Source organism: Muscardinus avellanarius (genome assembly GCF_963383645.1).
Source record: "Muscardinus avellanarius genome assembly, chromosome: 5".
NCBI classification, from domain to species: domain Eukaryota; kingdom Metazoa; phylum Chordata; class Mammalia; order Rodentia; family Gliridae; genus Muscardinus; species Muscardinus avellanarius.
This window is the reverse complement of record NC_137790.1, coordinates 132,927,317-132,954,409: the sequence shown is the minus strand read 5'-3', so window position 1 is coordinate 132,954,409 and position 27,093 is coordinate 132,927,317. Positions and strand designations below refer to the sequence as shown.

Here is a 27,093-nt window from a genome sequence, read left to right as displayed (position 1 = left end):
CCGTAGCGCCCGGCCCCGCCCCTGGCCCGACTCCGCCCCTGGCCCCGCCCCCGGGGCAGGTGGGGCCCGAGCGCCGCGCATGCGCACGCCGCGGCCCGCGCCCACCTCTGACCCCGGCTGACAGTAGCTGCCGTTTCCGAGAGGACGATTCGAGAGGAGGCCCCGGCCCGCTGCCGCCGCGCGCGCCCTTCGGGCCCCTCCCCGCCGTCCAGCGGCCTCGCGAGCGCGGGCGGCCCTGCTCGACCTGCCCGACTCCGCGGGGCCCCGCCGTCGGCCGGGCACTCGGCTGGCGAAAGTGCCGGCCCCGGCGCCGGGCCGGCCGCGGCCGGGTGGGAAGGCGCAAGATGGCGTGCCTGTTGGAGACCCCAATCCGCATGAGCGTCCTCTCGGTGAGTGGCCCGCCGCCCGCCGCGGAGCCGGCCCGGCCGCGCCTTCCCGCGAGCGCGGGGCGCCTCCGGCACCACCCCCGCGGCGCCCGGCCCCGCCTGGGCGGGAGGGACGCGAGGCGGGCGCCCCGGCTCGGCGAGGGGCCGCCCCCGCCCCGCGGCGCCCACCCAGGCCGGGCTGGGGCGGGCGGGCCCCGCGGCCTCCGAGCCGCCCGCCAGGTCTGCGGCTCCGATCGCGCCCCGCGCGGGCACCGCCGGCCGCCGGCCTCTGGGCCGAGGGGTCCTGGCCGCGGCAGCTCTCTCGAGAGCGGGTCCTTGTTTACGCCCTGGGCCCCGCTCCGCTCTGGAGGTCACGGCCCTTAGCCTAAAGAAACTCTGTTTCCTTGCCTGATGCACCTCTTTTCTTTAAGAGGAGAAAGACGTTGAAGAAGAAGGTCAGATTTCCCCATTCTTGAAACAAGGGAACGTGTTGATATGCCAAGAAGTAATACCTGTCTTTGTGTTTTGTTTAAGTTAAGAAACAGGGCGGTGACTTCACCTTTCACTGTGTTTCCCTGAATAGAACAGTTACTCAGTGATAACGTCCAAGGGTTTGACAACAAATTTGAGCAGTCTGGCTTACAACGGTCGGTTTACCCACGGCGCTCTTGCTGCTGTTGGAAATAAGGAAAAGACTGTCCATCTTTTAGAGTTGGTAGTTGGATTATAGATGACTTGTCAGAATCCCAGAGTCTTTATTAACTCCAACTGTTTTCTTTTCTCTTCTTTGACTTCTCCCTTGAACTCACTCATCTATATGAAAACACCTAGGGCATTCTTGATTCAGGGCTACAGCCGTGTGGCAGACTGCAGCCTCAACAGAGTTCAAGTTGACAATACAGTGATAATTTGATTGGAGGAGGCTGTTAACAAATTTGCCCTCGAATTCATTTTAGCAATCCCTTTTCTTAATTTTAAACGGTAGCTAGAGAAATACTGCTTATCCAAGTACTGAAGCAGATTAGCCCGTTTGTCCACTGATTGCAATACCCATGAATGTTAGGCCAATAACTTTTCCCTTATTTATTTAAAAGAAAAGTATGTGTCTTGACAGCTCTTCCCTTTTAATTGTGTCATTTAGATTTCAGTTGCCCTTCAGTTCACCGGAAGCGCCTTTACTTTTTGTACACTGTTCTGTACAGTGCATACAGCTGAGAATCTCCATTTGTTTCTCTTTCTTAGTAACTACTATTTCAGTGCGTTCAGACAGTTTAGATCATTCACCCAAACTTTAAACTGTCTAAACTTACTGATTTGAAATGAAATCTTACACCTTTCAAACTACTACCTATGGCACTGTGCCAGTATCGGGAATGGCTCACCACAACAGCACCACTTTTATACTGATCAGAAAGTATCTCGAATGGATGATTCCTGTAGTAACCTACATATTGTGTACCAGACAAGTACAAATCCCTGTACTGTGTGCTTTAGAGAATGCAAGGGGGTATCCGAGAGGCTGAAGGAGCGCATGGCCTGGATGACCCCAGAGTTTGATAAACATCTTCTCCCTGAGAAGCCTCACTCGCTTTCTTCACCGTAACTGCTCAGTTCACACATCTCCATTGCCAGTCTTGACCTTGCTCCCACATCCAGTCACATCTTAAGTTGTGTAGCGGTCACCCATCATTTTCAATAAAGCGCATTCCTTCTAAGAAGACTGAGTAGTGACTTCTCAATTTGTTAGTGGCACAATCACTAATCTTTCACTGTTAAACCTCCTGAACCACCTTTCTCTTCCCCCATATCCCCCTATCTAATCAGTCATTAGCTATGTTGCTTCTTTATGCTTAGTGCTTCTCATGCCTTTCTGTTCCCACAGCCAGCCTCATTCAGGCTGAAGTTGATAATTCTTCCAAACTCTATCAACTTATTGTCAACTCTTGCATATATGAATTACAGCTTTGTAAGGAATCATCCCCATAGTATATTTTGAGCTTTTTTTTTCCCCCCCTGTGGTCCTGGGGATGGAACTCAAGGAGGGCATTGTACCTCTGAGCCATACCTCCAGTCCTATTTTTCAGTCTTTTATTTATTTATTTATTTAATTTTTTTTTTTTTTTTTTTTTTTTTTTTTTTGGTGGTACTGGGGATGGAACCCAGGGGCCTTCTACCTTTGGGCTACACTCCCAGACCTATTTTATGTGGAAACGGGGTCTCAAGCCAGCTAAGGCTGGCTTCGAAGCTGCACGATCCTCCTGTCTCAACCTCCCAGTGGCGGGGATTACAAGGGTGCGCTACCACGCCACACTCAGTCTTTTATTTTTGAAACAGGGTCTTACTGAGTTGCCAAGGGCCTCACTAAGTAGCTAAGTAGCTGAGGCTGTTCGCAAACCGAGATCCTCCGCCTCCGCCTCCTGAATGCTGGTATTACAAGCGTGTGCCACCACGCCTGGCTATATTTTGAGCTTTTGTCATTTGCCAAGGATGGCATTGGATTTGGGAATACATTGGTGAGCCACTCAGATCTATGTCCTTTTGGAGATTTAAGCCTAACCAGGAAAATAGATACTCAATAATCACACAGTTGTTTGTGACTGGTGATTAGTATTATGAATGAAACTACAGGGTTCTGCTGTTCAAACATGTCATAGCAGAAATGATCTAACATGGAGGGCAAGGAGAAGAGTTTGGTAGGTTACCCTGAAGAAGTGGTACTGAGCAGACAGTTCTAGGGCGAGTAGGAACCAACAAGGAAAAGAAAATGAGAGGAGAGGAGCGTTCCAGGCAAAGGGAACTGCTTCTGTAGAGGCCCAGGGCCTTTAATTATTCTGCCTTATCTTAGTAAATCAATTCAGAGGAGAGTGCTTGGCTTTTTCTTTTTAATCCCACTATTCATTATAACACTGTGTATTCAAATTCTAGGTAGTCCATACATGCTTGACTGAACTGTTTCAGAAGTTGGACAGACTCTTCAGCTTTATTTATTTATTTTTTTGGTACTGAGGATTGAGTCCCAGGGCATTCTACCGCCAAGATATATTCCCAGCCCTTTTTTTTGTTTTGTTTTGAAACAGGGTCTTATTAGTTTGCTGAGAGTCTCACTGCCTGATACGGCCGTCCTTGAACCTGTGATTCTCCTGCCTGGCCTCCCAAGTACCCGGATTACAGGCTTGCGACACCACAGCCAGCTCTTTAGCTCTTTTTAGATGGTAGTGTGGCCACCTTATTCCTCTTGTTTTGCATTTAGCATTACAGCCTTACCGTTTCAACAAATGTACAGATACCATCCATGTTTTTTACACTTTGGGATTGTTTTATGTTGATTATATTTTTAAAAACCTTTTATTTTGAATTAAGTATACATTCACAGGAAGTTGCAAAGGTAGTACATAGAGTTCCTTGTGTATACTTTACTCAAGTTCCCCATTGGTTACGTTATACATAATTATAGTGCAGTGTCAGAACCAGGAAATTGTAAGTACATATTTCTGTATCATTTTATCACAAGTGTATATCATGTAATCACCACTGCTGTCAAAATACATAACTATCCCATCACACAAGGCTCTCTCTCAAGCTATCTTTTTATAGTCGCATCTGCTAGACATCCTACTCCCCACAACCAGTTTGTAACCCCTGGTATTGAACCCAGAGGTGTCTGCTACTGAAATGCATCCCAAGCCCTTTTTAACCCAGGAGCATTCTACCTCTAAGCTACACCCCAAAGCCCTGTTTTTAATTCTTGATTTTGAAACAGGGTCTCACTAAGTTGGGGAGGGCCTGAGTAGCTGAGGCTGGCTATGAACTTGGCAATCATCCTGTCTCAGACTCCCAAGTATTTATTTTTATTTTAAGACAGGGTCTTGCTGGGTTTCCGAGGTTAGTACAAATTTGCAATCTTCCTGCCTCAACTTTCTAAGTCACTGGGTGAGATTACAGGTGTGTGCCACCATGCAGGCTTAATCTTGTCATTTTTTAATGTTACATAAATGGAATCACATGTGTGGTGTGTTTATTGGCTCTTGCCACTCAGCATAATGCTTTTGAGATCTATCCAAGTTGTTGGATGGACCAATAGTTTGTTCCCTGTTCTTGCTAGTTAGTATCCCAGGGTGTGGATGTGCCACAGTTTAATTATTCACCTATTAGACATCTTGATTTTTTACAGTTCAGAACCTGAACAGTCATATGCAGGTTCCTGTATGGATATGACTTGATAGAACTGATATAAATGTCTAGTGTTATTGCTGGGTCATATTATAAATGTATGCTTAGTTGGGAAGAAACTGTGCATGTGTAATGTATGTGACACCTAGTTTCTCTGCATTCTCACCAGCATTTAGTATGTTATTTATTTATTTATTTATTTATTTATTGTGGTACTGAGGGTGGAACTCAGGGACATTCTACCTCTGAGCTATACCACCAGCCCTATATTTTATTCTTTATTTTTGAAACAGGGTCTCACTGAGTTGCAAAGGGCCTAAGTAGCTAAGGATGTCCACAAACCAGAATCCTTCTGTCTCAGCCTTCCAGATGCTGGGATTACAAGCATGCACCACCATGCCTGGCTTAGTATTGTTATTTTTTAAAGCTGTTTTAATAGAAAAGTCGTGCTGTTCTAATAGATAGTGATATTTCGTGGTCCTAATTTGCATACATTTCCCTAATGTTTGTAGTGTTAAATCTTTTCATGGCATATTTGCCATCCACAAATCCTCTGGTGAAAGATTTCTTCATGTCCTTTTGCTCATTTCCTCGTTCATTTTTTGACTGTTGACTTTTTAAAACTCATTATATGTTTTATATATGAATTCATCACATAGGTGTTTGCCAGTATTTTCTCCAGATCTGTAGCTTTGTCTTTTCATCCCCTTAACCGGGATGGCGCAGTGGTGGAGCCAGGCCCTGGGTTCAGTTCCTAGCACCCTCTCCCAAAGGAACACAGATCTCAACTCACACCTTATCCAAAAAGTAGCCCAAAGTTTATCATAGATCATGCTGTAAGACATGAAATGAAACTTTTGAGTAACAGGAAAAGCCCACAGAGCCTTTGGCTTGTTGAGTTTTTAGCTCTATTAAAAATATCAATATTTAGACTTAACACTGTGAAAAGTTATGGCTCTTGAAGGACCTTTTTAAGAGGTCACTTCATTTGGTCACTTTGTAATTGTCTGGGAAAAGCAAGGTAATTAAACTCCCAGAACAGACAGCTCAGGTACTTGTTGGTTTTAGTTGCCTTTATGATCCTTTTCCCCGTGCCCACTAGGCTTTTGTTTTTTGACAAGCAGCTTGCTATTACAGCAGCATAGGCTGTTCTGAATCTAGTACTCCTTGATTTTGTTCAGGACTGTTGTAAGCATGTTGCTGGCCCTGCCTATCCCTGCACATTGATTTGCTCTGTTCGGTGGGCAATAGGCAGTAGTTAGAAAAAAATTCTGTGAAGTTAAATCCAGCTGTCCTCTGTGTGTGTGTGTGTGCTTTTTTTTTTTTTTTTTTTTTTAAATTTTTCCTCTGTACTGAGGATGGAACCCAGGGGCATTCTACCTCTGAGCTACACCAGCAGTCCTATTCTTTTTTATCCTTTATTTTGAAACAAGGTCTCACTAAGTTGCAGAGGGCCTCACCAAGTAGCTGAGGTTGGCAGCAGACCTGTGATCCTCCTGTCTCAGCCTCCCAAATAATGGGATGACAAGCATGTGCCACCATACCCAGCTTATCTTCTGGTTCTTAGTAATAAGTGCAAAATGAAATCCTTTTAGCATATTTTAAAGATTGCCATTAATTATGCCACAAAGCGCCAGTAAGCATAGCATATGTCAGGAAGTGGTCCCAAAAGAAATTAATCAATATGAGCTTCCTAATCTTTAGTGACACTGTGAGGAATAAAGAATGTGCGTTTTATGTTTCAGGGCATCTTCCTGTGGTTTTCTTTTCTGTTCTTTTTTTTTCCAGTACTGGGGATGAAACCCAGGGGCATTCAACCTCTGAGCTACACCCCCTGCCCTATTTTGTTCTTTATTTTGAAACAGGATCTCACAGAGTTGTGGAGGACCTCACAAAGTAGCTGAGGCTGTCCACATGGAGGACCTCACAAAGTAGCTGAGGCTGTCCACAAACTGAGATCCTCTGCTTTCAGCCTCTCAAATGCTGGGATTCCAAGGCTGTGCCACCACGCCCAGCTAGTCTTTTCATTATTAAAACAGGGTCTCACTGAGTTGTAAAAGGCCTCGCTAAGTAGTTGATGCTGTCCTCAAGTAGTTGAGGCTGTCCTCAAATCTCTATCCTCTGGTCTCAGCCTCCCAAATGCTGGGATTACAAGTGTGTGCTACCAGGCCCAGCTCTAGCTGTGTTTTTAAGGAAAGATTGCCACCTGAATTCAGATGCTCAGTGCTCAGGAAGTCTTTTAAACTATCAAGAGTCAGAAATACTATAGAATCTCTAGATTTTTTCTTGGGAGCTTGCCTTCCTATTTCCTCCTATTCTCACTACATATTAAAATATTTAGCCAGACATGGGTGCACACTTGAAATCCTAGTACTTGGGAAACTGAGATAGGAGGATCACAGTTTCATGGCCAGCCTCAGCTACTTAGGCCCTCTACAACTATTTTGAGACCCTGTTTTGAAATAAAGAATAAGAAATAGGACTGGGGTGCAGCGCAAGGGTAGAATGCCTCTGGTTCCATCTTTTGTCCCATACACCCGCAAAGCACCAAGGTGTGATGGCAAGTGCCTGGAACCCCTGTACTTGGGAGCTGAGACAGGAGGATTGCAGGTCTGAGGACAGTGTAGCAGCCTAGCAAGACCCTGTTTCAAAACAAAAAATAAAATTATTCTGAGGGTGTAGCTCAGAGGTAGAATGTCCCTGGGTTCAATCCCCAATAAAACAGAGAGAGGGGGGGAGAAGAGAAGAGAGAGAGAGAAATGAAATGAAATGAAAAAGTAAAATAAAATACTTAGCACCAGGGGCCAGGAATTTCAGTGATTCTGACTTGTGTCTTTTTGGTTTCTGATTTGTTTTTTAAAATTTTTTCTTTTTGCAGTACCATCTGCCATGTTGACTGCTTGGTACAGACATGATATTATTTGACAAAATAAAATTTCTCTTACATTCTGGAAATTGGGGAACAGCTCCCTTCACTGAATGTTGGGGTTTTTTCAATAGAAATTAAAGGTATTTCAATTGAAGATAGTTTTGCCGAAATGCCCAACCCCTGTCATTTTGATGAAGGAAAATCATTTTGACCTCATTAAATCAAAAGAATAATGAGCTAGTTAACATCTCTGGCATATTTATAATAAACATTTTGGGGGAAGGAGAATAATGAGACAGCTTTATATTAAAAATTTAAAGTGTGGTATAGTGGGAAGAATTTCCAACCCATAGGTTCTATTAATATTTCGACATCTTTACCACATGGAAAACGATTATAGAACACATGTTTCTCTCTGCCTCCGTGAGGGAGGGGTAAAAGATTAATCAGGCTTTCAGAAAGCTCTGGATGGCGACTGTGGGGTAAGATGAGGAAGAGGGAAGAGGCCTGGTCCCACGAGCAGGCCCGGCGCTGGGAGTCACCTTTCCGCCGGGGCTATCAGCAGTGTTGTGTGGCTGGGAGAGGATTGCTGGGGAATAAGGAGGAAGCTTGAGTTTCATTTGGGGGTGCGGGGTTTGAATATTTAAAGGTTTCTACTAGGCAGACGGGATAAAGGTTGAGCGCCTAAATCTGGCCTGGTCGTTATATGGGTTCACCAGCATATTGGTCATTGGTTCTTATTCTTTAACAATAAGCATCTCCATACCCTTGTCCTCAGGAAAACGTGCATATGCCTAAGAGTCCCGTAATTCCAAGGAATTTATGGACTCCCTAAAAGCCACACGCCAGTCCTGAGTTAACTCCTTCACCTGACTCAGTGTCAGTCACCAAAACATATGTAGCAAAACTTAGAAGCCATCTGAAAGCATTTCAGAATGGCGAAGATTGCTACAATAAGGTTTTTGTTTTTTTGTTTTTTGTTTTGTGGATCTGGGGATGGAACCCAGGGGCATTCAACCTTAGAGCTACACTCTCTGCCCTGTTTTTTTTTTTTTTTTTTATTCTTTATTTTGAAGCAGGGTTTCACTAAGTTGCAGAAGGCATCACTAAATAGCTGAGGCTGTCTGCGAACTGCAATCCTCTGGTCTCAGCCTCCTAAATGCTGGGATTACAAGCGTGCCCCGCCATGCCCAGCTTACAATAAGGTTTTAAAATTCCAATTTCATGCATGGGACTTAGTTTTGAAGAGCATCGGGTTTTTTTTTTTTTTTTTTTTGTGGTACTGGGTTTCCTGGAAGCCCTTCTACCTCTGGGCTACACTCCCAGACCTATTTTATATTTTTGAAACAGGGTCTCTTATGCCAGCACGGCTGGCTTCAAACCTTCAAATCTGCGCGATCCTCCTGTCTCCACCTCCCAAGCGGGAGGGGGGGGGATTACAAGCGTGCGCCACCACACCCGGCTGAAGAGCATCATTTTTTGTCCAGAGCTTGCTTGTGATCCAAGGTGTGCTGTGTCTGCAGACAGAGCTTTATGTAAGCAGATGGTGTAGTGGGCCTGGGGTACAGAGCTAGGTTAGCTGGAGATCCAGGCTAGGAAAAAGTAAGACGTTTAAGGGCCTGGGAGCAGTAAAGTGGAAGAAAGCAGAGCTCAGAAATGGCCCATAATATTGCCCTGAACGTCACAGGCCACCAGACGGGTGATAGGTCAGATAGACCCCTAGGGGTATTACAGTAGGAAAGCTCATGCACCAGGGTAGAAGAGACGGCCAAGTCTGTGTCAAGCACCATGGATAGCTCCGAGGCAAGGAAGGCTGTTACTGCCTCTGAGAATCTGATGCATGCCAGGCCCTTCGTTATCCAGAGGCAGCTGGCCTGGCTGGACAACTCTGCTTCTCAGGTAGAGCATGAAAGGCAGTACCCAACACCCCTTGCGTCATTGCCTGGTTGCAATTTAAATAATAATTTAAACTACGGTGGTGGTCCAGGACAATATACCACACCTTTGTCTGAGTGCCCTCATTTTGTTATGTCAGGATTGAGAAATAGGCAGTTTAATGCATTTTAGTTGGTTTCCTGGGCCATCCTATCATTGGAACCTCCTAAGGAAACCTCACCCAACCCAGAGAATATCGCAGTCTCTGAAATATTTCTCACGACCCTGTCACTCCATACATGCTGCCCAGGGATGGGTTTCACTCTGAGACTTCTAGATTATGCTGTGTTGCACCAGAGGTCCTAGCTCATTCCCTCTAGAGGGATCTCTTCTTGGCCCCCGAGTTCAGTCATTCTCATCTATATTGAAGAGTAAATAAATAGAAGCTGTGGCATACACCTGTGATCCTAGCAACTCTGGAGGCTGACGCGGGAAAGATTGCAAGTTCAAGGCCACCCAGGGTAACTTAGCAAATCCTGTCTCAAAATAAAAAATAAACAGGGCTGAGGACATAGCTCAGAGATAGTATACACTGGGTTCAATCTCCAGTAGTAAAGAATAAAAGTAAATGAATGGAAATTTTTTTTATTTTTGTTTTGGTGGTACTGGGGATGGAATCCAGAGGCCTTCTACCTCCGAGCTACACTCCCAGACCTATTTTATATTTTATTTGGAAACAGGGTCTCACTAAGTTGCTGAGAACCTCACTAAGTAGCTGAGGCTGGCTTCAAGCCTGAGCGATCCTCCTGTCTCAGCCTCCCAAGCACGGGGATTACAAGCGTGCACCACCACGCCCAGCTGAATGAATTTTTAATAGGGAGAAGAAACCTGAAAGATTATCTGAACCTAGATTGCCCTTTCTGATGTGTACCATACTTACAAAGGACAGACATCACAGTGCTCAGTTCTAGATGCATGAACACTTAATTGCTTTTAGTGTTTGTCATCATTGAAGGCTATATAGCAATTGTTAAACAGTGTACAAGGGCTATAAGAGTATAATCTCACACTAGAAATTCTCTACAGAAAAAGTTAACACTTCTCTTCATATCTGTCTTTGACTTTTCTATTATAAAAAAATACCTCCCCCTCTTATGTGAGTACAAAAGTATGAATTTTTGCCTGGAAAAAAAAAACTGCAAATAACCGTGTGTGTGTGTGTGTGTGTGTGTGTGTGTGTGTGTGTGTGTGTGTGGTGTGAGATACACACACACACACACACACACACACACACATACACACATACTGGGGTGGAACCCAGGGGCTTTTCTACCTCCGGGCTATACTCCCAGACATATTTTATTTGGAAACAGGGTCTCACTAAGTTGCCAAGAGCCTCACTAAGTAGCTGAGGCTGGCTTCGAACCTGTGCGATCCTCCTGTCTCAGCCTCCCAAGCACGGGGATTACAAGCGTGCACCACCACACCTGGCTGCAAATAACCTTTTAATTCATCCTTGTCATTTGTCATTAGGGAAAACAGAAGTGGCCGTGTGTCAAAGTCAGATCTACAAATTCCCACTTTAAAATAAAAATTGTATGCATAGCTCATTATTTTTAGTTTTACATTCAACTTTTATACACACTTACTGAACTTATTTTAATACATTGTTTTACCATTTAACGGCTGGGTTTTATTCTTTATATTAGGAGGTCAGGTTTCCCTCTCATACAAGTAAATTAAGTATATATTTTAGTATTTTCATGATGATCCTTGTGAAATTAAAGCAGATTCCGCTCTAGGAATCTCAGTTGCCGTAGGTGTGTTGCATTTTGCACTGACGGGGCCAAGCTGAAGTATGAAGTGACACTTGAGAGACTTCACAGTTGCTTGAAGCTACAGAAAAGCAGAGCTTTGATTCATCTAGGGAGGATGCTCTGAAACTCCAGAAATACCAGAGTTAATCCCCTGAGAAAGAAATGTGAGGAGAAAGATACTTGCAAAAATACTATGTCAGGGATCTATCTAAAGTAAATGTTTCAAACTTGATTGGGTCCTATTCAGGGGCCAGAAGTCTACTACAATATAAAGAGCAAAACAAAATAAAGCAGCGCCCCGAACAAAAGCCTGCAGTGACCATCTTGGATTGGAAGTAGTACTCGGGGGCCTTTTCTTCTATATTTTGCCCTCATTTAGAAGCAAGTAGGGAGTTTGTAGTACACAGGAAGGGCATGATAGTTGCTTACCAGTACAGGGTCAGTCTTTGTTGATAGTATTATCATTTATTTGTTGTTGTTGTTGTTGTTGTTGTTGCAAAAGAAAGCAAAAACTTCCCTGTTTCAAAAATAAATAAATAAATAAATAAATAAATAAATAAATAAGGCTGGGGATGTAGCTTGGAGGTAAAATGCCCCTGAGTTCCATCCCTAGTACCGCAAAAAAAAAGAGTCTAGTTGTGGAGGGCCTCACCAAATTGCTGAGGCTGGCCTTGAACCTCTGGTCCTCCTGTCAGCCTCCCAAGTACTGGGATTACAGGTGTGTGCAACCCACACTTGGCTAGTAGTAGGGTTTTGCATTTTTCATGATCTTACAAGAAAACAACCAGAAGAAAGAGGAAAGTTTGTGACTTAAAATTAAGGTCCAGTTTAGTAAAATGTGGCTCCCAAGTGCTAGTTTCTGGCATTCTGAATTGTGGCTGTCCTAATCTCTTTAGGAACAATATAAGTAAGTGTCCCTGGCTTTAAAATAAACAACTGTGAATTTGTAATTGATCTAAGTTGTGTATTTATTTGGCATCTTAGAAAACTGTCATAGCCGGGCGTGGTGGCACACGCTTGTAATCCCTGCGCTTGGGAGGCTGAGACAGGAGGATCGCACGGGTTCGAAGCCAGCCTCAGCTACTTAGTGAGGCGCTCAGCAACTTAGTGAGACCCTGTTTCCAAATAAAATATAAAATGGGTCTGGGAGTATAGCCCGGAGGTAGAAAGCCTCTGGGTTCCACCCCTAGTACCACCAAAAAAGAAGAAAGAAAGAAAGAAAGAAAGAAAGAAAGAAAGAAAGAGAGAGAGAGAGAGAGAGAGAGAGAGAGAAAGAAAGAAAGAAAGAAAGAAAGAAAGAAAGAAAGAAAACTGTCATAATGATAAAAGGAAATCTTTTTCAGGCTGAGGACTTTAGGGGCATTAGAAACTCAAATTTTGGTTTACACTCTTATCTATAAGAGCAGGGTTCTGGGGCTCCCGTTGACTGGCTCATTAGGAGTTGTTCAGTGAATGGTCCCCAGCCCGTCGGAGTCGCATTCTATTATCACACTGTTTCATAGTGCATCCTTGGCAATCCTGAAATGAAATTCAGAGATAAGTTAGCCTATCCTCATACATAACTGTGAAAGCTGGCATTATGTACCAGCTGTAATAAGGGAGAAAGAAATTAATTTATAATATTATTTAAATGTGTAAGTGCTCAGCTACTACTATACCACAAAGAAGCAACAAAGATATGCTTGCAGATACACATAGTTTGGCTGTGAATGTGGCAGTACCTTGCAAACTAAAGGCATGTCATAATGGTTGTAATGGTTACTTAAATACAATAAATAGTCATTTTTATATGACTTTCTGAAATATCTAAAGTTTGGTAAAGCTACAAAGATAAAATACTACCTTTTCTTTATTCATATGAAAGTTGCATTATTGGAAATTAATAGTACATTAAAAGAGCACAAAACATATTTTGTGTTTACATGTAGAATGGAATTTGATTCTAGGGTAGATGGACAAATTTAGATGATTATCAATGGATCTATTGCCCACACAACCAGGTAGTGCAGAGTTGCAGGATGTGGGCCTGTTGTTCCAGCGCATAGAGCGTCCTTTGTCTTTGCCCACTGGACATCAGTAGCACCTGTTGTCATTGTGACAGCCAAAATCACTTCTTGCAGAATGTATCCTAAGGAGTAGAGTGTCCAGATTTAGAATTGCTGGGAGGAGGGGGCTTTCTGAGTCGGGTGTGTGTCTTAGTATTACCTCCCCCTTCTTCCTCCTCTCATTCTCCCTGCTCCAGCTTGTGACTGTGTTGAGAGCTGTCAAGCATTTTCCTCATACCCTGTATTACCCTCTAACATACTATATTACCCTTTTTTTGTTTTGCTTATTGTGTAGAACATTGGACTGTATAGCTGTTGATGTTTTTGTTGAGTGACTACATTAAAGAATACTACTTCACGCCGGGCGTGGTGGCGCACGCTTGTAATCCCCGCGCTTGGGAGGCCGAGACAGGAGGATCGCGCAGGTTCGAAGCCAGCCTCAGCTACTTAGTGAGGCTCTCAGCAACTTTGTGAGACCCTGTTTCCAAATAAAGTATAAAATAGGTCTGGGGGTATAGCCCGGAGGTAGAAAGCCGCTGGGTTCTAGGAACTCTAGTACCACCAAAAAAAAAACCCAAAAAACTACTACTTCAGCATTGCTTTGTTTTCTCAACTGTTGCCCATGTCATAATAATACTAAATTTTCTTTTCTGAACACAATGATTGCTTCAGAACTCACTTGTACGTGTATGTGTGCACTCTACCCAGGGGCCTTATATTTCTCTTTACGCTTCCCTTTTCATCTGGAAAATTAATACTAGTCTCCAGATGATCATCCTAACTGCTTAATACTACCTTCCATCACCCCTAAGGTCAGTCAGTTGTGTCTTCAACTCTTTATTTTGTGTTCTCCTTAGGGTTGCACCGGTCACTTGTTACAAGTTACGCAAGTTACGCAACTTAATCGCTTGCCTGTCTCTTTCTGTGCTGGAGCCTCCTATAGCATAGGGGCGCATTGCTCTGTTCCCAGCACCTAGCGCAGTACCTATAATTGGAGATACTCACAGGATGAATTTCAGCCTGAAACAGGTTTAAAACTGAGTCTGTAGGGTCCAAACATCCAATTTTGCTATTTATACTTTTCCCATCTCTCTCCAAACAGAATTTCCTCGGACAGTGCTGAATGCTGAGCATTATGAACAGTTTTCCTCATAGTCTGTGAGCTGATTGGCGTATTAAATTTTGAGTGACAATCACTGGCCTAAGCATTCATTATTTCTTCTTCAGTAATGAATTTAGTGCTTGGCTAGTTAGGTCTCACTAGCCACATGGAAATTGGATGCAACTTTTATTTTTGTGGTGCTGGGATTGAACCAGGACCTTGTGCATGCTAGGCAAGCATTCCCCACTGGCACTTGGAATATTTTAATATATTAATCTAAAAAGCACATTAATTAAATGACAAATATGAAAATGCTTTGTACACTGTAACACATTGAAGTGTATTTCTTTGTTGCTAAGTATTTAGCTTGGACTGAGAGTGAGCGGCCATTAAGTGAAAGCAGGTAGCTTTGTCTCAGTAATGAAGCTTTAGCATAAAAATGCACAACTGAAAAGAGGCATTAGTCACTTGTCAAAGCAGTTGTCTTTTTTGTACAAAAATAGAACTCTCCTGAAATCAGTAGGACACTTTAACAGTTTGCAAGGGTTTTTTTCTTGTATCTTTTCTTACTTGAGCCCATGCTCTGGCTCAAAATAACATCACTACTTTATAACTGAAGAAACAGTCTCAAAATTTGATTTTTTTCTCAGAGTTACAAAGTGGTAATAAAACTAGAACTCAAACCCAAAACTTCAAATGCAAATTGTTCTTTCTACTACATGATACCTGTGTTAGAAAAAAGAACACTGCATGTTAGTGAAATATACATAGAGCAAGACTTTAATAAAATATAAAATAAATCTGATAGTGTCTTATTAACCCTTACTCATTCTTCATTGTCTAATCAAGTCATAATTTTACCCCCAAATTTTAGTGAAACGGTTGTTTCTCCTCATTTTTGAGTTGAATCCTGTTCACTGCAGCCTGGGACTTAGCAAATTGTTGTTCAGAGCCCTTCCTGAGTAACTCCCCTGCCCCAGAAGGCAGTGATTAGACCCAGCCTGGAGGAGGCGGTGTGTTCCGCGCAGTTAGAGCCTGTGTGGCCTGCCTGTGGAACAGCAGAGCCGTCTCCTGAGCGGCCTGTGGGACAGCGGAGCTGTCTCCTGAGCGGCCTGTAGTGTTTCCTCTTTTGTAGTACTGAGGGTGAACAGAAGCCTAATTTGTCTCCAGCACTCTTGGTGTATGTGATTAGTTGTTAATAATGCCCTCCTTCGCTCTTAAAGTTATCTTGGCTTAGCTGATAAATCCAAAGGCTTTTCAGTTCTCTACCATTGTATAAAATTACCTTAAAGGTGGCTGCTTTAAACAACGCATCTCACTGTTCTGTAAGAAATCCCACTGTGGATTGCTAGTTCTGTTGGCACAAGGTCGGAGGGTCACTGGGAGCCAGTCTCATCTGAAGGCTTTTCCAGAAAAATCCAGCGACAGGCTCACTCCCTGGTGGGCCTCTCCGTAGGGCTCATGACCAGATGACCAGCATCGGCAGATAGAGTCAGGCGGGGAAAGGGCCGGCAGTTCTGAAATAGCATCTCATCGCCTCTGCTGCATTCTGCTTGCTAGAACCAAGTTACTGGGCCAGCCCTCACCCAAGGGGAGAGACTGCAGGGCAGGACACCTGAGGCCAGGACTGTGGGAGCTGACTGGGAGTTACCCTAGTGAAAGGAAAATTGCCTCCACATAGTACCTTACACAGTGGGGCACAACTCATTACTTGTTTCTGGAACAGTAGAGGAAGGGGACTCGGAGGGAGGAGGGAAGGAAAGAAGACATTCGCTCCCCCCCCCATCTGTACTTGTTTGGCGCACACAGTAGAATGTATCCCAGAATCAGCTTCTTAGAATTAACTCTCATTCACAAATTTGATGTCCACAAAATTGCTGCTGAAGCGATCCACGAACATTTTCATGGAATATTATTTTGGGGGTGCTATTAAGTATAAAAATGAAACAGATTTTTACATTGTGATGGCTCTGTTGTAACTTCGGATATGTAAAACAACTTCAGAGCCAGGTTTTGAGAGCTTGCTGGCTCGGTTGTCTGAAGTCCTGTGCCAAAAGGCACAGTTGTAGCTCTGAACTTTGGGTAACTTTGCCGTCCTTCATGGGCACAGGCTGTACCCTGAGCTGCGGCTGGCTGCTTGGCATATCCACTTTCCGTGGGAAAGTGGAGAGATCACCGTGGACTCAAATCCCCTGTAACTGCTAGAAGCTACAGAAAGTAACTCAAAAGGGCATGCTGCTCCCAAGTGAGATGAGGCTGCGTGGTGAAGGAAAAACAGCAGAAACCCCCACGGGCTCACTCCCACGGCCAGCCACTTCCCAGACCGTGGCCTTCCCAGTGACCACATCCCCTCAGGAGCTCAGTCCCCACCGTCCCGGCCAGGCCTCCTGCCACTCCATCCCTCTGTTACGTATGATCTGTTCATTCTGCCACTGTCCCCACCTTTAGCAGGCCCGTCATTATCACACCTTAAGTACACCCCCAGTTAAGCTGACCTCTTCCTCCAGCTTTCCACCCTCGCCTGCTCAGGTTCTGGTTAAATCCCGGGCTGTTCACACCCGCGGATGCATTTCAGTGTAGCTGGAGGAAAATGGCCACGCTGACTGTTCTCGTTTAAATTCGTAAGTGGGGACATCCAGAGGAGTCTCGGGGCTTCTAGCAGTCCGGTACATTTTCCTGGCCTTTCAGTCAGTGTCTTCTTATTCTCTTTCTTCAGCCCACCCACACTACTTCCCCTAATTTTACTCTCAGAAAATAGAAATGTCAGAAGCGAACATCCATGAACTCTCACCACCATGTCCCCCAGTCGATTCCCTCTGGTTTGGGCTCTCCTTGGTTAGTAAATTCTACCCCTCAACCATTCAGGAATGTTCTTCCAGAAGTTCTCTTCCTCATGCAGCAGCAACTCTTTTTTACTAAGAAATTTCTCTCAGTGAATAAGTGTGTACTAATTTATTCCATCTTCAGAAATAAAATCTCAGCCAGGCATAGTGTAATCCTGGTATTTGGGAGGCTGAGAAAGGAGGATTGCAGGTTTGAGGCCAGCCTTAGCAACCTAGCAAGATCCTCGGCAAATCAGTGAGACCCCGTTTCAGAACAAAAATTTAAAAAGGGCTGGGGGTAGAGCTCAGAATTAAAATGCCCCTGGGTTCAATCCCCAGTGCCAAAAGAAAGAAACAAACAAACAAACAAACATGCACTTGACTCTAGAAGAGAGAGCAGTAAAGGAAGGGGACCAGGAGGAGGGGAGAGAGGGGGGAGTACTGGGGAATGACATTGACCAAATTGTGTGCATGTAAAAATACAAAACAGCCGGGCGTGGTGGCGCACGTTTGTAATCCCAGCATTTGGGAGGCTGAGACCGGAGGATTGCGGTTTGTGGACAGCCTCAGCTACTTAGTGAGGCCCTGCGCAACTTAGTGAGACCCTGTTTCAAAATAAAGAATAAAAAACAGGGCAGGAGGTGTAGCTTGGAGGTCGAATGCCCCTGGGTTCCATCCCTAGGCTCTCAAAAATACATAACAGTGAATCCCACTGTTATTTATATGTACCAAGAAAAAATTAGCAAAACAAAACCAAAAACCTCCCTCCACTCTACTTTTCCCTTCTTCTCCTGCCCCCTTTCTTCATTTTTTTTCAAGATGAAACTCCTTGAAAGAACCGCTGCATAGAGCATTCCTAGCCCCTCTTACCTTCTCTCGTAGACCGTTCCCGAGCAGGCTTTGGCCAGCGCACTGCTGTGGCCAGGGCGTGGGCATGTGTATCTCAGCTGTCATCTCCCCCGCAGCTCACTAGGACTTGATAGTCGATCGCTGCCTCCTTGAAACATCTCTTCTTTGGCTCCCTGGGACTCTGTCCCCGCACTGAGTGGCGCACAGACTTCAGGCCTTTCTCTCCATGTCACACCTTTAGTGAGCCAATCCTGTTTATAAGCTGACAGCTTTCTGATTCCTGTCTCCAGTCCACAGCTTTTCCTAAACTCCAGACTTAACCTCCACCGCCAGCTTGACAGCCTCACTGAGCCGTCTAATAGGATCCCCACCCACAACGTGTCCAGAGCCGAGCCTTGGGCTTCCCACTCAAGACCGTCTCCCGCAGCCTTCCTTCTCTCACTGGCTGGCAGCGCTGCCTTCCTAGGTGCTTGGGGAAAGCCTGCAGTGCCCCTCTGGCTCCTCTCCTCTCCCACCCACATCCCGTGGCATGTCCAGTCTAGCGGTGACCTCAGCCCTCCCCGTTCATCTGGGTCCTGAGGGAGTCTTACTAACCCAGGCCACCATCATCTCTAAAATAATAGCATTTCTGGCAATTGAGATGCCTCCTACCTGGTGTTATTTCTGACTTGTAGCCCCTTGCCCTTCCCTACACATTTGTCTGTTCTTACAGTTGCAATCAGAGTGGTCCTTTAAAAACGTTAAGTCAAATAATGTCTTATTTTTTTCCCAAACACTCTACTGGCTTCCCGGTGCATGGTATAAAACTCAAAACCTAGCCGGGTGTGGTGGCGCACGCTTGTAATCCCAGCAATTGGGAGGCTGAGACAGGAGGATCGCAGTTTGAGGACAGCCTCAGCTGTCCTTAGGCCCTTTTCAACTCTGTGAAACCCTGTTTCAAAATAAAGAATAAGCCGGGCGTGGTGGCACACGCTTGTAATCCCCGCACTTGGGAGGCGGAGACAGGATCCCGCAGGTTCGAAGCCAGCAAGCCAGCTGCGCTGGCTTTGGAGACCCTGTTTCCAAATTAAAAAAGTATAAAAATAGGTCTGGGAGTGTAGCCCGGAGGTAGAAGGGTTTCCAGGAACCCCAGTACCACCAAAAAATTAAAAAGAATAAAACAGGGCTGGGGTATAGCTTAGAGGTAGAATGCCCCTGGGTTTCATCCCTAGTAACACACACACACACACACACACACACACACACACACTCAAAGCCGGGTGTGGTGGCGCATGCTTGTAATACCCATGCTTGGGAGGTGGAGACAGGAGGATCATGCAAGTTCGAAGCCAGCCTTGCTGGCTTAGGAGACCCTGTTTCCAAATTTATATATATATTAGGTCTGGGAGTGTAGCCCAGAGGTAGAAGGGTTTCCAGGAACCCCAGTACCGCCAAAAAAAAAAAAAAAACCAACACCAACAACAAAAGTAAAACTCAAAAATCTTTAAAAATGACTAACCAGATTCTCTACCAGTGACATCTAGTGAGAAAAATAATGCGAAAAATAATGCAGTCGATGTGTAAACTAGCGTTTGCTAGTAGCCATACTAGCCGAGGTAAAAAGAAAACACGAAATTAATTTTAATATGTTAATCCATCAAAATAGTTCCATATGTAATCATACATTACTGAAATTATTTTACTTTTTCATATAAAGTTTGCAAAATCTAGTCTAGTTAATACAGTTTAGATGCCAAATTCTTATTGGAAATATATAACATATTTAGATTTTATAAAACTTATAATTGAAAAAGATACCCACAAAACTCTAAATATTCTTAAAAGTTTTCTAACAACTGAATCCACTGTTTTTATTTTAACTAAAGTTTTAAATGACCAAATTAAGTTTCTGGCCACGTTTCAAGTGGTAAACGAGCCGGATGAGGCCAGGGGCTGTCCTGCCAGCTGGCAGCTCCTGGCCACCTGGCCTCCTCCTTTGCCTGGCCTCTTCCTTTGCCTGGTCTCTTCCTTTGCTGCCTCCTGCTCTCTCCGCTCGATCGTGTCAGACACTCCCCATTGCAGAGTCTGTTCTCTCTGCCTGGAAAGCTCTGCCCCTAAACCGCTGTCCCTCAGCGGCCTCGGGTCTTTGCTCCAAGGCACTACTTCAGAGCTGCTTTCCCTGGCCAGCGAACATGCTCTGTCCAGTCGCCTTCCGTCTGTAGCTTGTCTACTCCCAGGCTGCCTTCTGAAAGGAGAGAGAGCTGGGGGAGGTGGCCTGGTCTATGCGGGAAAGTGGTGGAATACAAGGATTGCCCTCCAGATGGGCAGACCAGTGAGTGCGCGGGCGGCCAGGAACCTGAATAAGGGCCGCACCCGAGGCTCTGGCTCGCTTGCTCCTACCCCGGGTGGCATGGCGGCTGGTTTTTGTGTGCGGAGCCAAGCTGCACAGATTGCAGGCTTCCTACAGGCAGGGCTGTGCCCAGGCATCCTGCTGCCCCTCTGGACACTTGGAGCACGGGCAGCCTGGCTCCCCCGGCGCCATCTGTCGGTGGCTGGTTGTGTGCTGCCCTCTGCCCTCACCTCTGTGCCATCCACTGGCGTAGCGCTGGGGGCTGACTGTGGAGTGTGACACGGCTCAGTCTTCCCTGCCTGCCCTGCTGCGGCCTTACGCAGCTGCCCTGGAAGACCGGGCTCTGCGAAGCCTCCCCGCCCAGCCTCAGAGCTGCCTTTGTGTCTTTGTGTTCTATCTAGGAACCAAAAATGCAAACACAATTACAATATAATAGCACGTGGGCTTTGAGGGAAGGGACTGTGCCTTCCTAAAGTTTTCATTTTTAATGCTTTCCTCCTGCTCAGCAGTTTGGCTAAGATCTTTTCTTATCAGTTTAATATGCGCTGTGTCCTCCATCCAAGGACAGTATGTTAAGTGGATATTTGGAGCTGGGAGTCGGATTTGGAGCCACCGCACAGTTTGAGATAAGAAGCCAGGCTGTGTCAGCTCTGCTGGCTCCTCCACGGCCCTCCCTCCCGCTCTGTCTCCAAGTTATTTAAATGGTGGCTGGGGTGAGGGAGGGCATGCAGACATTAGAACCAGGATTTGTTTTTCTAAATAAATTTGGAAGCCAGACTCGGTGGTGCACACTTGTATCTCAGTACTTAGAAGGCTGAGATATGAGGATCACAGGTTTGAGGCCATATCAGCAACTTAGTGAAACCTTGTTTCAGAATAGAAGAATAAAATAGGGAGTGGAGCTCGGATGTAGAATGCCCCTGGTTCAACCCCCAGTACCACCAAATAAATGGATAAATAGATGCCAAGCATGATCATCCCAGCATTTGGGAGGCTGAGACAGGGGGATCACAGGTTCAAGGACAGCCTCAGCTACTTAGTGAGGCCTTCCATAACTTAGTGGGACCCTGTTTCAAAGTAAAGAATAAAAAATGGGGCTGGAGTGTAGCTCAGAGGTAGAATGTCCCTGGGTTCAATCCCCAGTACTGCAAAATAAGTAAATAAACATAAATAAATATAAAGCTGAAAAATAATAAAAAGCCGCTTTCTTCAGTGCCTCGCTGCAGATCTTGTTACTTCTTGTGTTGGATGAACCAAGCACAGAGGCAGGATTGCTATTAATGGAGGACACTTACATTATTTAAGCTACTTGCCTGAGCCCTAGCACAGCATCTGCTTTGCGATTGTTTTGCCACTTGTTAGTAGCCACTTTGGGAGGCGAGGATGCGGAGCCCTGGAGGAAAGGAGCCACCATGAGAGCCAGGCTCAGTCCCGAGCAGGAGAGGAGCGGGACAGAGCAGCTCAGGAGAGCTGGCTGCTGGCTGGAGCGCCGGGCTCCCCGCTGGTTCCACAGGCACGCGTTTGCCCTGATGTATTGTTGCATGATATAGTTGTGTATTTGTTTGTGTCTTTTTAAAAAAAATATCCGATGCCCTAACATCTGGGTAAAGATCATCAGGAACCTTATTTATAAACCAAGGAGCAGGTAATTATTGAGTCCTGCTAACTGTGATTCTGTTACTTTGAGAACAACAGGCCACATTAGAAGGTGTTTTAATGGTACCTGGTGGGTACACTAATTTTGTAACTTACTTGTTTGCTTCTGCTGTTCATTCAGTCTTTAGAAATGGAGTCATTCGAAAGTGTTAATGTTCCAGTTGCCTGTCTGTCAGGATATTGTGGTAGTAAGTTCAGAGTATGAAAGATGCATGGGTTTTGATGACTCTAACCAGGGAGTTAGAGTTTGTGCCATTCTCCAGAGTTACTGTCGGTGACTTGGAAGTTTAAGTTAGCACCTGCCTTGGCAATGAGCTCTTTTACTGACTGGGATCTGAGTAAAGTGGGGACGTAAAGTAAAGTAGAAACTACTTTAACATACTGCTATGGTAATTGGCTGCCAATGGTGGCATGTTCGCTTAGTGCAGTGTGCGTCAGGAGACTGAGCAGGAGACAAAGATTTTTTTCCTCTGGGTTTTCGATATATGTTCTTTATTCTAAATAATGTCAAGTATGAAATTTTAACATAAAAGTGTTACTAGCCCAAATATTTAAGAAATAGCAAAATAGACAAATCCCACAAATAAAAGGAGGTAAGTGTCTCTTTGTACTCCTAGCTGTGCACCTTTACTCACCCTTCCAGTGCGGCCCAGATCTCTCTGGTGGACCCATGAATCCCCCTCCTTCTGAATTACTTGCCTTTAGAGAAGTTGTGACAACTCTGTCATTGCAGTGTTTGATTTTTACTCACGTTTGCCTCCTAGCACGGGAGCTCTCTGCATGGGTCTGAGGACTTCCCCTTGAGCCCAGCCTAGCCAGCCGTCCTCACCCTTTGCTCTGGGCACCCTTTCTCCCCTGTACGATGTACAGAACAGAAGCAACATTCCTCTCTATCCCATGTACCTAGGTGACATTCCAGCTAAGTGAAGACTTAGCTTGTGTCTTTACCACATATGCCCAGTTCCGTTCACAAAGTTTGGAGGGCTCGCCCCAAAGGTCCCACTGCCTCTTGTTTTTAGTGAGAATGTGGTGTCTTTTCTTCTCCAACTTTCTATTTATCGTGTTCTTACAAGTTGTTCTCAGAATTATTTAATAAAATATTTATAAAAATGTACTTAGTATTCCCCCCCATATTTCTCACTTTTAAAAGAGCAAAGTTATTCTGTGCTCCGTAATATTGATTTCCCAAACTCTTTTTCCAGTTTCAGTTCCAAAATTTGTAATAGTCCATTGACTTTCTTATTTTCTAAATTGAGTGTTCTTAAAAAAACGAAAAGTAAAATAATCTTTGGCATTTTGAACAGAACACTGTAGTTTGCAGTTATTTTGATACCCGAGAGAGAAAAATCACCCGCTTAAGTGTCCTGTATAGAAAGGAGTCAAACGGCGTGGAATTCATAGGGGTCTTAGTGTACCTCCTTATGTCAGGCCCTTAGCTGTTGGATGCTGTGGGTGGTGCTCTGGATTTGTGATGTGCATGGCTTCAGATGTCATAATTTTTCCCCTACTTTCTAGGAAGTAACAGCTAGCAGTCGCCACTATGTTGACAGGCTATTTGACCCTGATCCCCAGAAAGTTCTACAAGGTGTCATGTAAGTAGTATGCATTTAAGAGTCTATCAAAAGTCTTGTTTGTTTTCATGTCTTAATCTGCCAAATATTATAATTCTGAAAATGCAGGCTTATAACTTTTTTCTTTCATTTGGCTTCTTTTTGGAAAGACTGTTTGACATTACCTTTTATATTTTACTGTCAAGAGTTGTCTGTTGGATGGTTACTAACTCACAGAATTAGGTTCTTTTTTGTAGAATACTTGTTTTACATTAAAAAAATATTTCCTTGGGGGGGATGTTTTTCTACTTAAATAGCCACAAAGGCAAAAAATAAAAGATCTTTTGTAACTGGAAAGCGGTAGGAGACTAGGTCAGTCATTTTCATTTTGCTTTGTTTTTTGGTTACTCACCAGCTGTCAGTGAGTCTCCTAGTGGCGCTATCAGACTTTAGAGAACAAACATGAGAAAATGTGAATGAACTCTGGAAAACGCAAGTGCCCTTCTCCAAATTTACCTAATGTTTATGAGAAGAAACATTTTAAGCAACCGACGAGTGATTAGGCTTTAAAAACAAAGTGGGACAAATAGGACAAAATTCGTCATGACTGAAAGATGTATCTCCTCTAGAGGCTCAGTGTTTCCCGCTGTGTAACACACTGGTTCTAAAGAAGTAAGCCTCGTCGTGGGCTTGGGAGACACAGGGCCACAGGCCTGACTGTTCAAGGGAAGGAGGAAACCAAGGTTAAGCCAGGCGGAGGGACACCTGCAGCGCCAGCACCTGGGAGGCGGCGACAGGAGGGTCGCAGGTTTACAGCCAGCCTCAGCAGCTTAGAGCAACTTAGGCCTGGGAGTGTAACCAGAAGGCAGAAGGCCCCTGGAGCCAATCCCAGTACATAGAAACAAACACAAAAGGGTTAAGAGGAGATGCACTGGGGTAGCAGTGAGCACAGAGGAGCGAACTCCTCCTCCTCTTGACTGTCTATGTTACCTTACCTTTAACTCCTGTCCAGCCATGGCAAAGCAAGGGTGCTTTGTTTAAAGACGCTTCTTGACTGCAGTCCATATGCAAAGCCCCCCCACCCTCAAACAGGCCTTACAGAGGGATGTCTGGGGCGTGGACCTGTAAAGGGAGGAATGCACGAAAGTGTGCACGGCTTTTCAAATTGAGCCGAAGCAGAGGAGAGAACCCGGTTGGGGCCCACCTAAGATACTCAGAACTTCATTTTTGCATTTTTTTTTCCTAGATGCAACAGGAGTTAGTATTTCTTCTTTTCTCATGGTGTTAATTCCTTAACTGGGACAATTGTGATGATTTAATCAGATCTTTCTTTTAAGGTTAGTTATTACCAGGAAAAGTTGTATTAAGTTGTTCTGTTAACAAAAATCAGTTGTACTTTCATGCACAAATTAGTTGAGGAGGTAGGTTTAATTTAACACTCCTTGAGACAGGCAGACACCTCCCTCTACCTACCATAGCCAGAAAGCTCTGTCATTACATGATCCTATATATCACTTAGGACTATTCAATAAATTGTTGAGTTGAAAACGTCAGGCTCATAAATGCTCAATAAAAGATACCAGAAGACCTTGTCATTATTGTCACTACTAAGGCTCAGGAGCAGGCTAGATTAATGGAATTTGCTTGATAAATTTGTATACTGAGTTGCATCCGAAATAAGTACATTTGAATTTTTTAATTGCCACTTTTAGAAGTGTATACTCTCTCAAAACTTGAGCTTTCATTTCATTATCTGTAAAGAGAATAACTCTCTCTTGCCAGGCTTCTATGAGAATTAAGTCAGAAAAAAATTTAGTGCCAGGAAGCTTGTAGTACCCACTTGTTGGCACTTAGGTAGTTAATGGTTATTAGCCCCAATATAAACTAACTTCAAAGCTAAGATTATTCTCTTCAAAGAATAAAAAGGAAAATTCAGATTTAAAAAATCAAACACAGCTGGGCGTGGTGGCTCATGTTTGTAATCCCAGCATTTGGGAGGCTGAGACAGGAGGTTCGAGGTTCGTGGACAGCCTCAGCTACTTAGTGAAGCTCTCTGCAACTCAGTGAGACCCTGTTTCCAAATAAAGAATTAAAAATAGGGCTGGGGGTGGAGCTCCCCACCCTACAAACACAGAATCAAATATGAAACAATTTGAACTAAAGGAGAAGAGGGAGGAGGTATTAGAATTCTAGCCTCAGACAAGAGAATAAAATGATAGCACATTTTATTAAACACGATTGCTACTAATAATACTAAAATTTGTTTATTGTTTGAAATGAATTGATTACCTAGCATTTTTTCTACTTATTTCAGAATAGAGCTGGCCTTAGTGATTTTATAAAGCTTTTTCTCCAGAGAAATACTTATTCTTTCTAACTTAATTAAGTCACTGTCTGAAAATTAATCACAAACTAATTGTAGAATGAAAAATGAATTATATTTTTAACATTATTTATTTTTAAGTAATTTGTTTAATATGATGTTGCTAGAGGAAAAAGGAAGCCAAAATGATAATATAGGAAAAGAGAGTTCATCAGTTCTTTATAAATAGTACATAACCACTGTCCATTACTGACCAAAATAGGCAGGTAAAAGGGAGCTGGCCACAGTAGAAACAACCCGAGGTAGTCTGCTATTTTAGGGAAGGAAAGACAGAGGCTGAGGCAGCCAGCTTTAAATCTAAAATGTCCATTAGAGAGACATTCAAAAGTTGACAAGAATCAGGGCTTTGTCTAAAAGCCAACCAAAGTGATATTGTTTTTCTAGCTACATTAAATTTATTTTTCTCAATAAAAATTATGAGCATACATAGCATATTATTAGAAAAAAGAAATTAAAGGTGAATAATGAGTGTTCATTATAGTCTGTAACTAATTTACTCAACTAAGTAAGAGCCAAAGCCCTACCCCTAAGGAGGACTTTTATGTAGATAACCCAAACCCCAAAGGGCATTCTGAGTGACCGAGTGGACCCTTGTTGAAGAGTAATAATTAGGCATCTGCTGTTGAAGAATGGGGAATTACCAGGAGGTAATTTTTGTTGTTGTTTTTCATAGAACAATATTTAGCATAAACTTGAACAGTCCTACTGGACCAAAGGTATAGATACACATCAGTTCCTTTTTTCTAACAGAGCAAAATCTCATGTGCATAATTGACTAGATGACCGGGTGTAAAGAAGATGTGAGCAGAGCGAAAGGGAGATCAGAAGCTGGGCGTGGTGGCGCACGCTTGTAATCCCAGCATTTGGGAGGCTGAGACCTGAAGATCGTTGTTCTCAGACAACCTCAGCTACTTAGGCCCTTTGCAAGTCAGTGAGACCCTGTTTCAAAAGAAAATATAAAAATTGGGCAGGGGGTGTAGCTTGGAGGTCAAATACCTCTGGGTTCCATCCCCAGACCCTCAAAAAAAGAAAAAAAAGAAAAGAAAGGGAAATCACTTTTCTATTTTGTTTTTTTATTTTTATTTATTTATTTTTTTGGTGGTACTGGGGTTCCTGGAAGCCCTTCTACCTCCGGGCTACACTCCCAGACCTATTTTATATTTTTATTTGGAAACAGGGTCTCTTACGCCGGCACACTGCCCAGCTGGCTTCGAACCTGCGCGATCCTCCTGTCTCCACCTCCCAAGCGTGGGGATTACAA

The 27,093-nt window shown here is 44.2% G+C and overlaps 1 protein-coding gene across 3 annotated transcripts in view; it reads left to right on the top strand.

The window, feature by feature from the left end:
* Positions 1 to 344: 344 nt before the first annotated feature.
* Positions 345 to 27,093, top strand: part of ARMC8 (armadillo repeat containing 8) — a gene marked incomplete at both ends in the record, with an annotated part of 96,304 nt that continues 69,555 nt past the window's right edge. For all 3 annotated transcript variants that reach the window (XM_080695766.1, XM_080695767.1, XM_080695765.1), the window contains 2 exons: positions 345 to 389; positions 23,415 to 23,491. In XM_080695766.1, coding sequence (XP_080551892.1) covers positions 345 to 389; positions 23,415 to 23,491 — 122 coding nt within the window. The remainder of the gene's footprint in view (positions 390 to 23,414; positions 23,492 to 27,093) is intronic.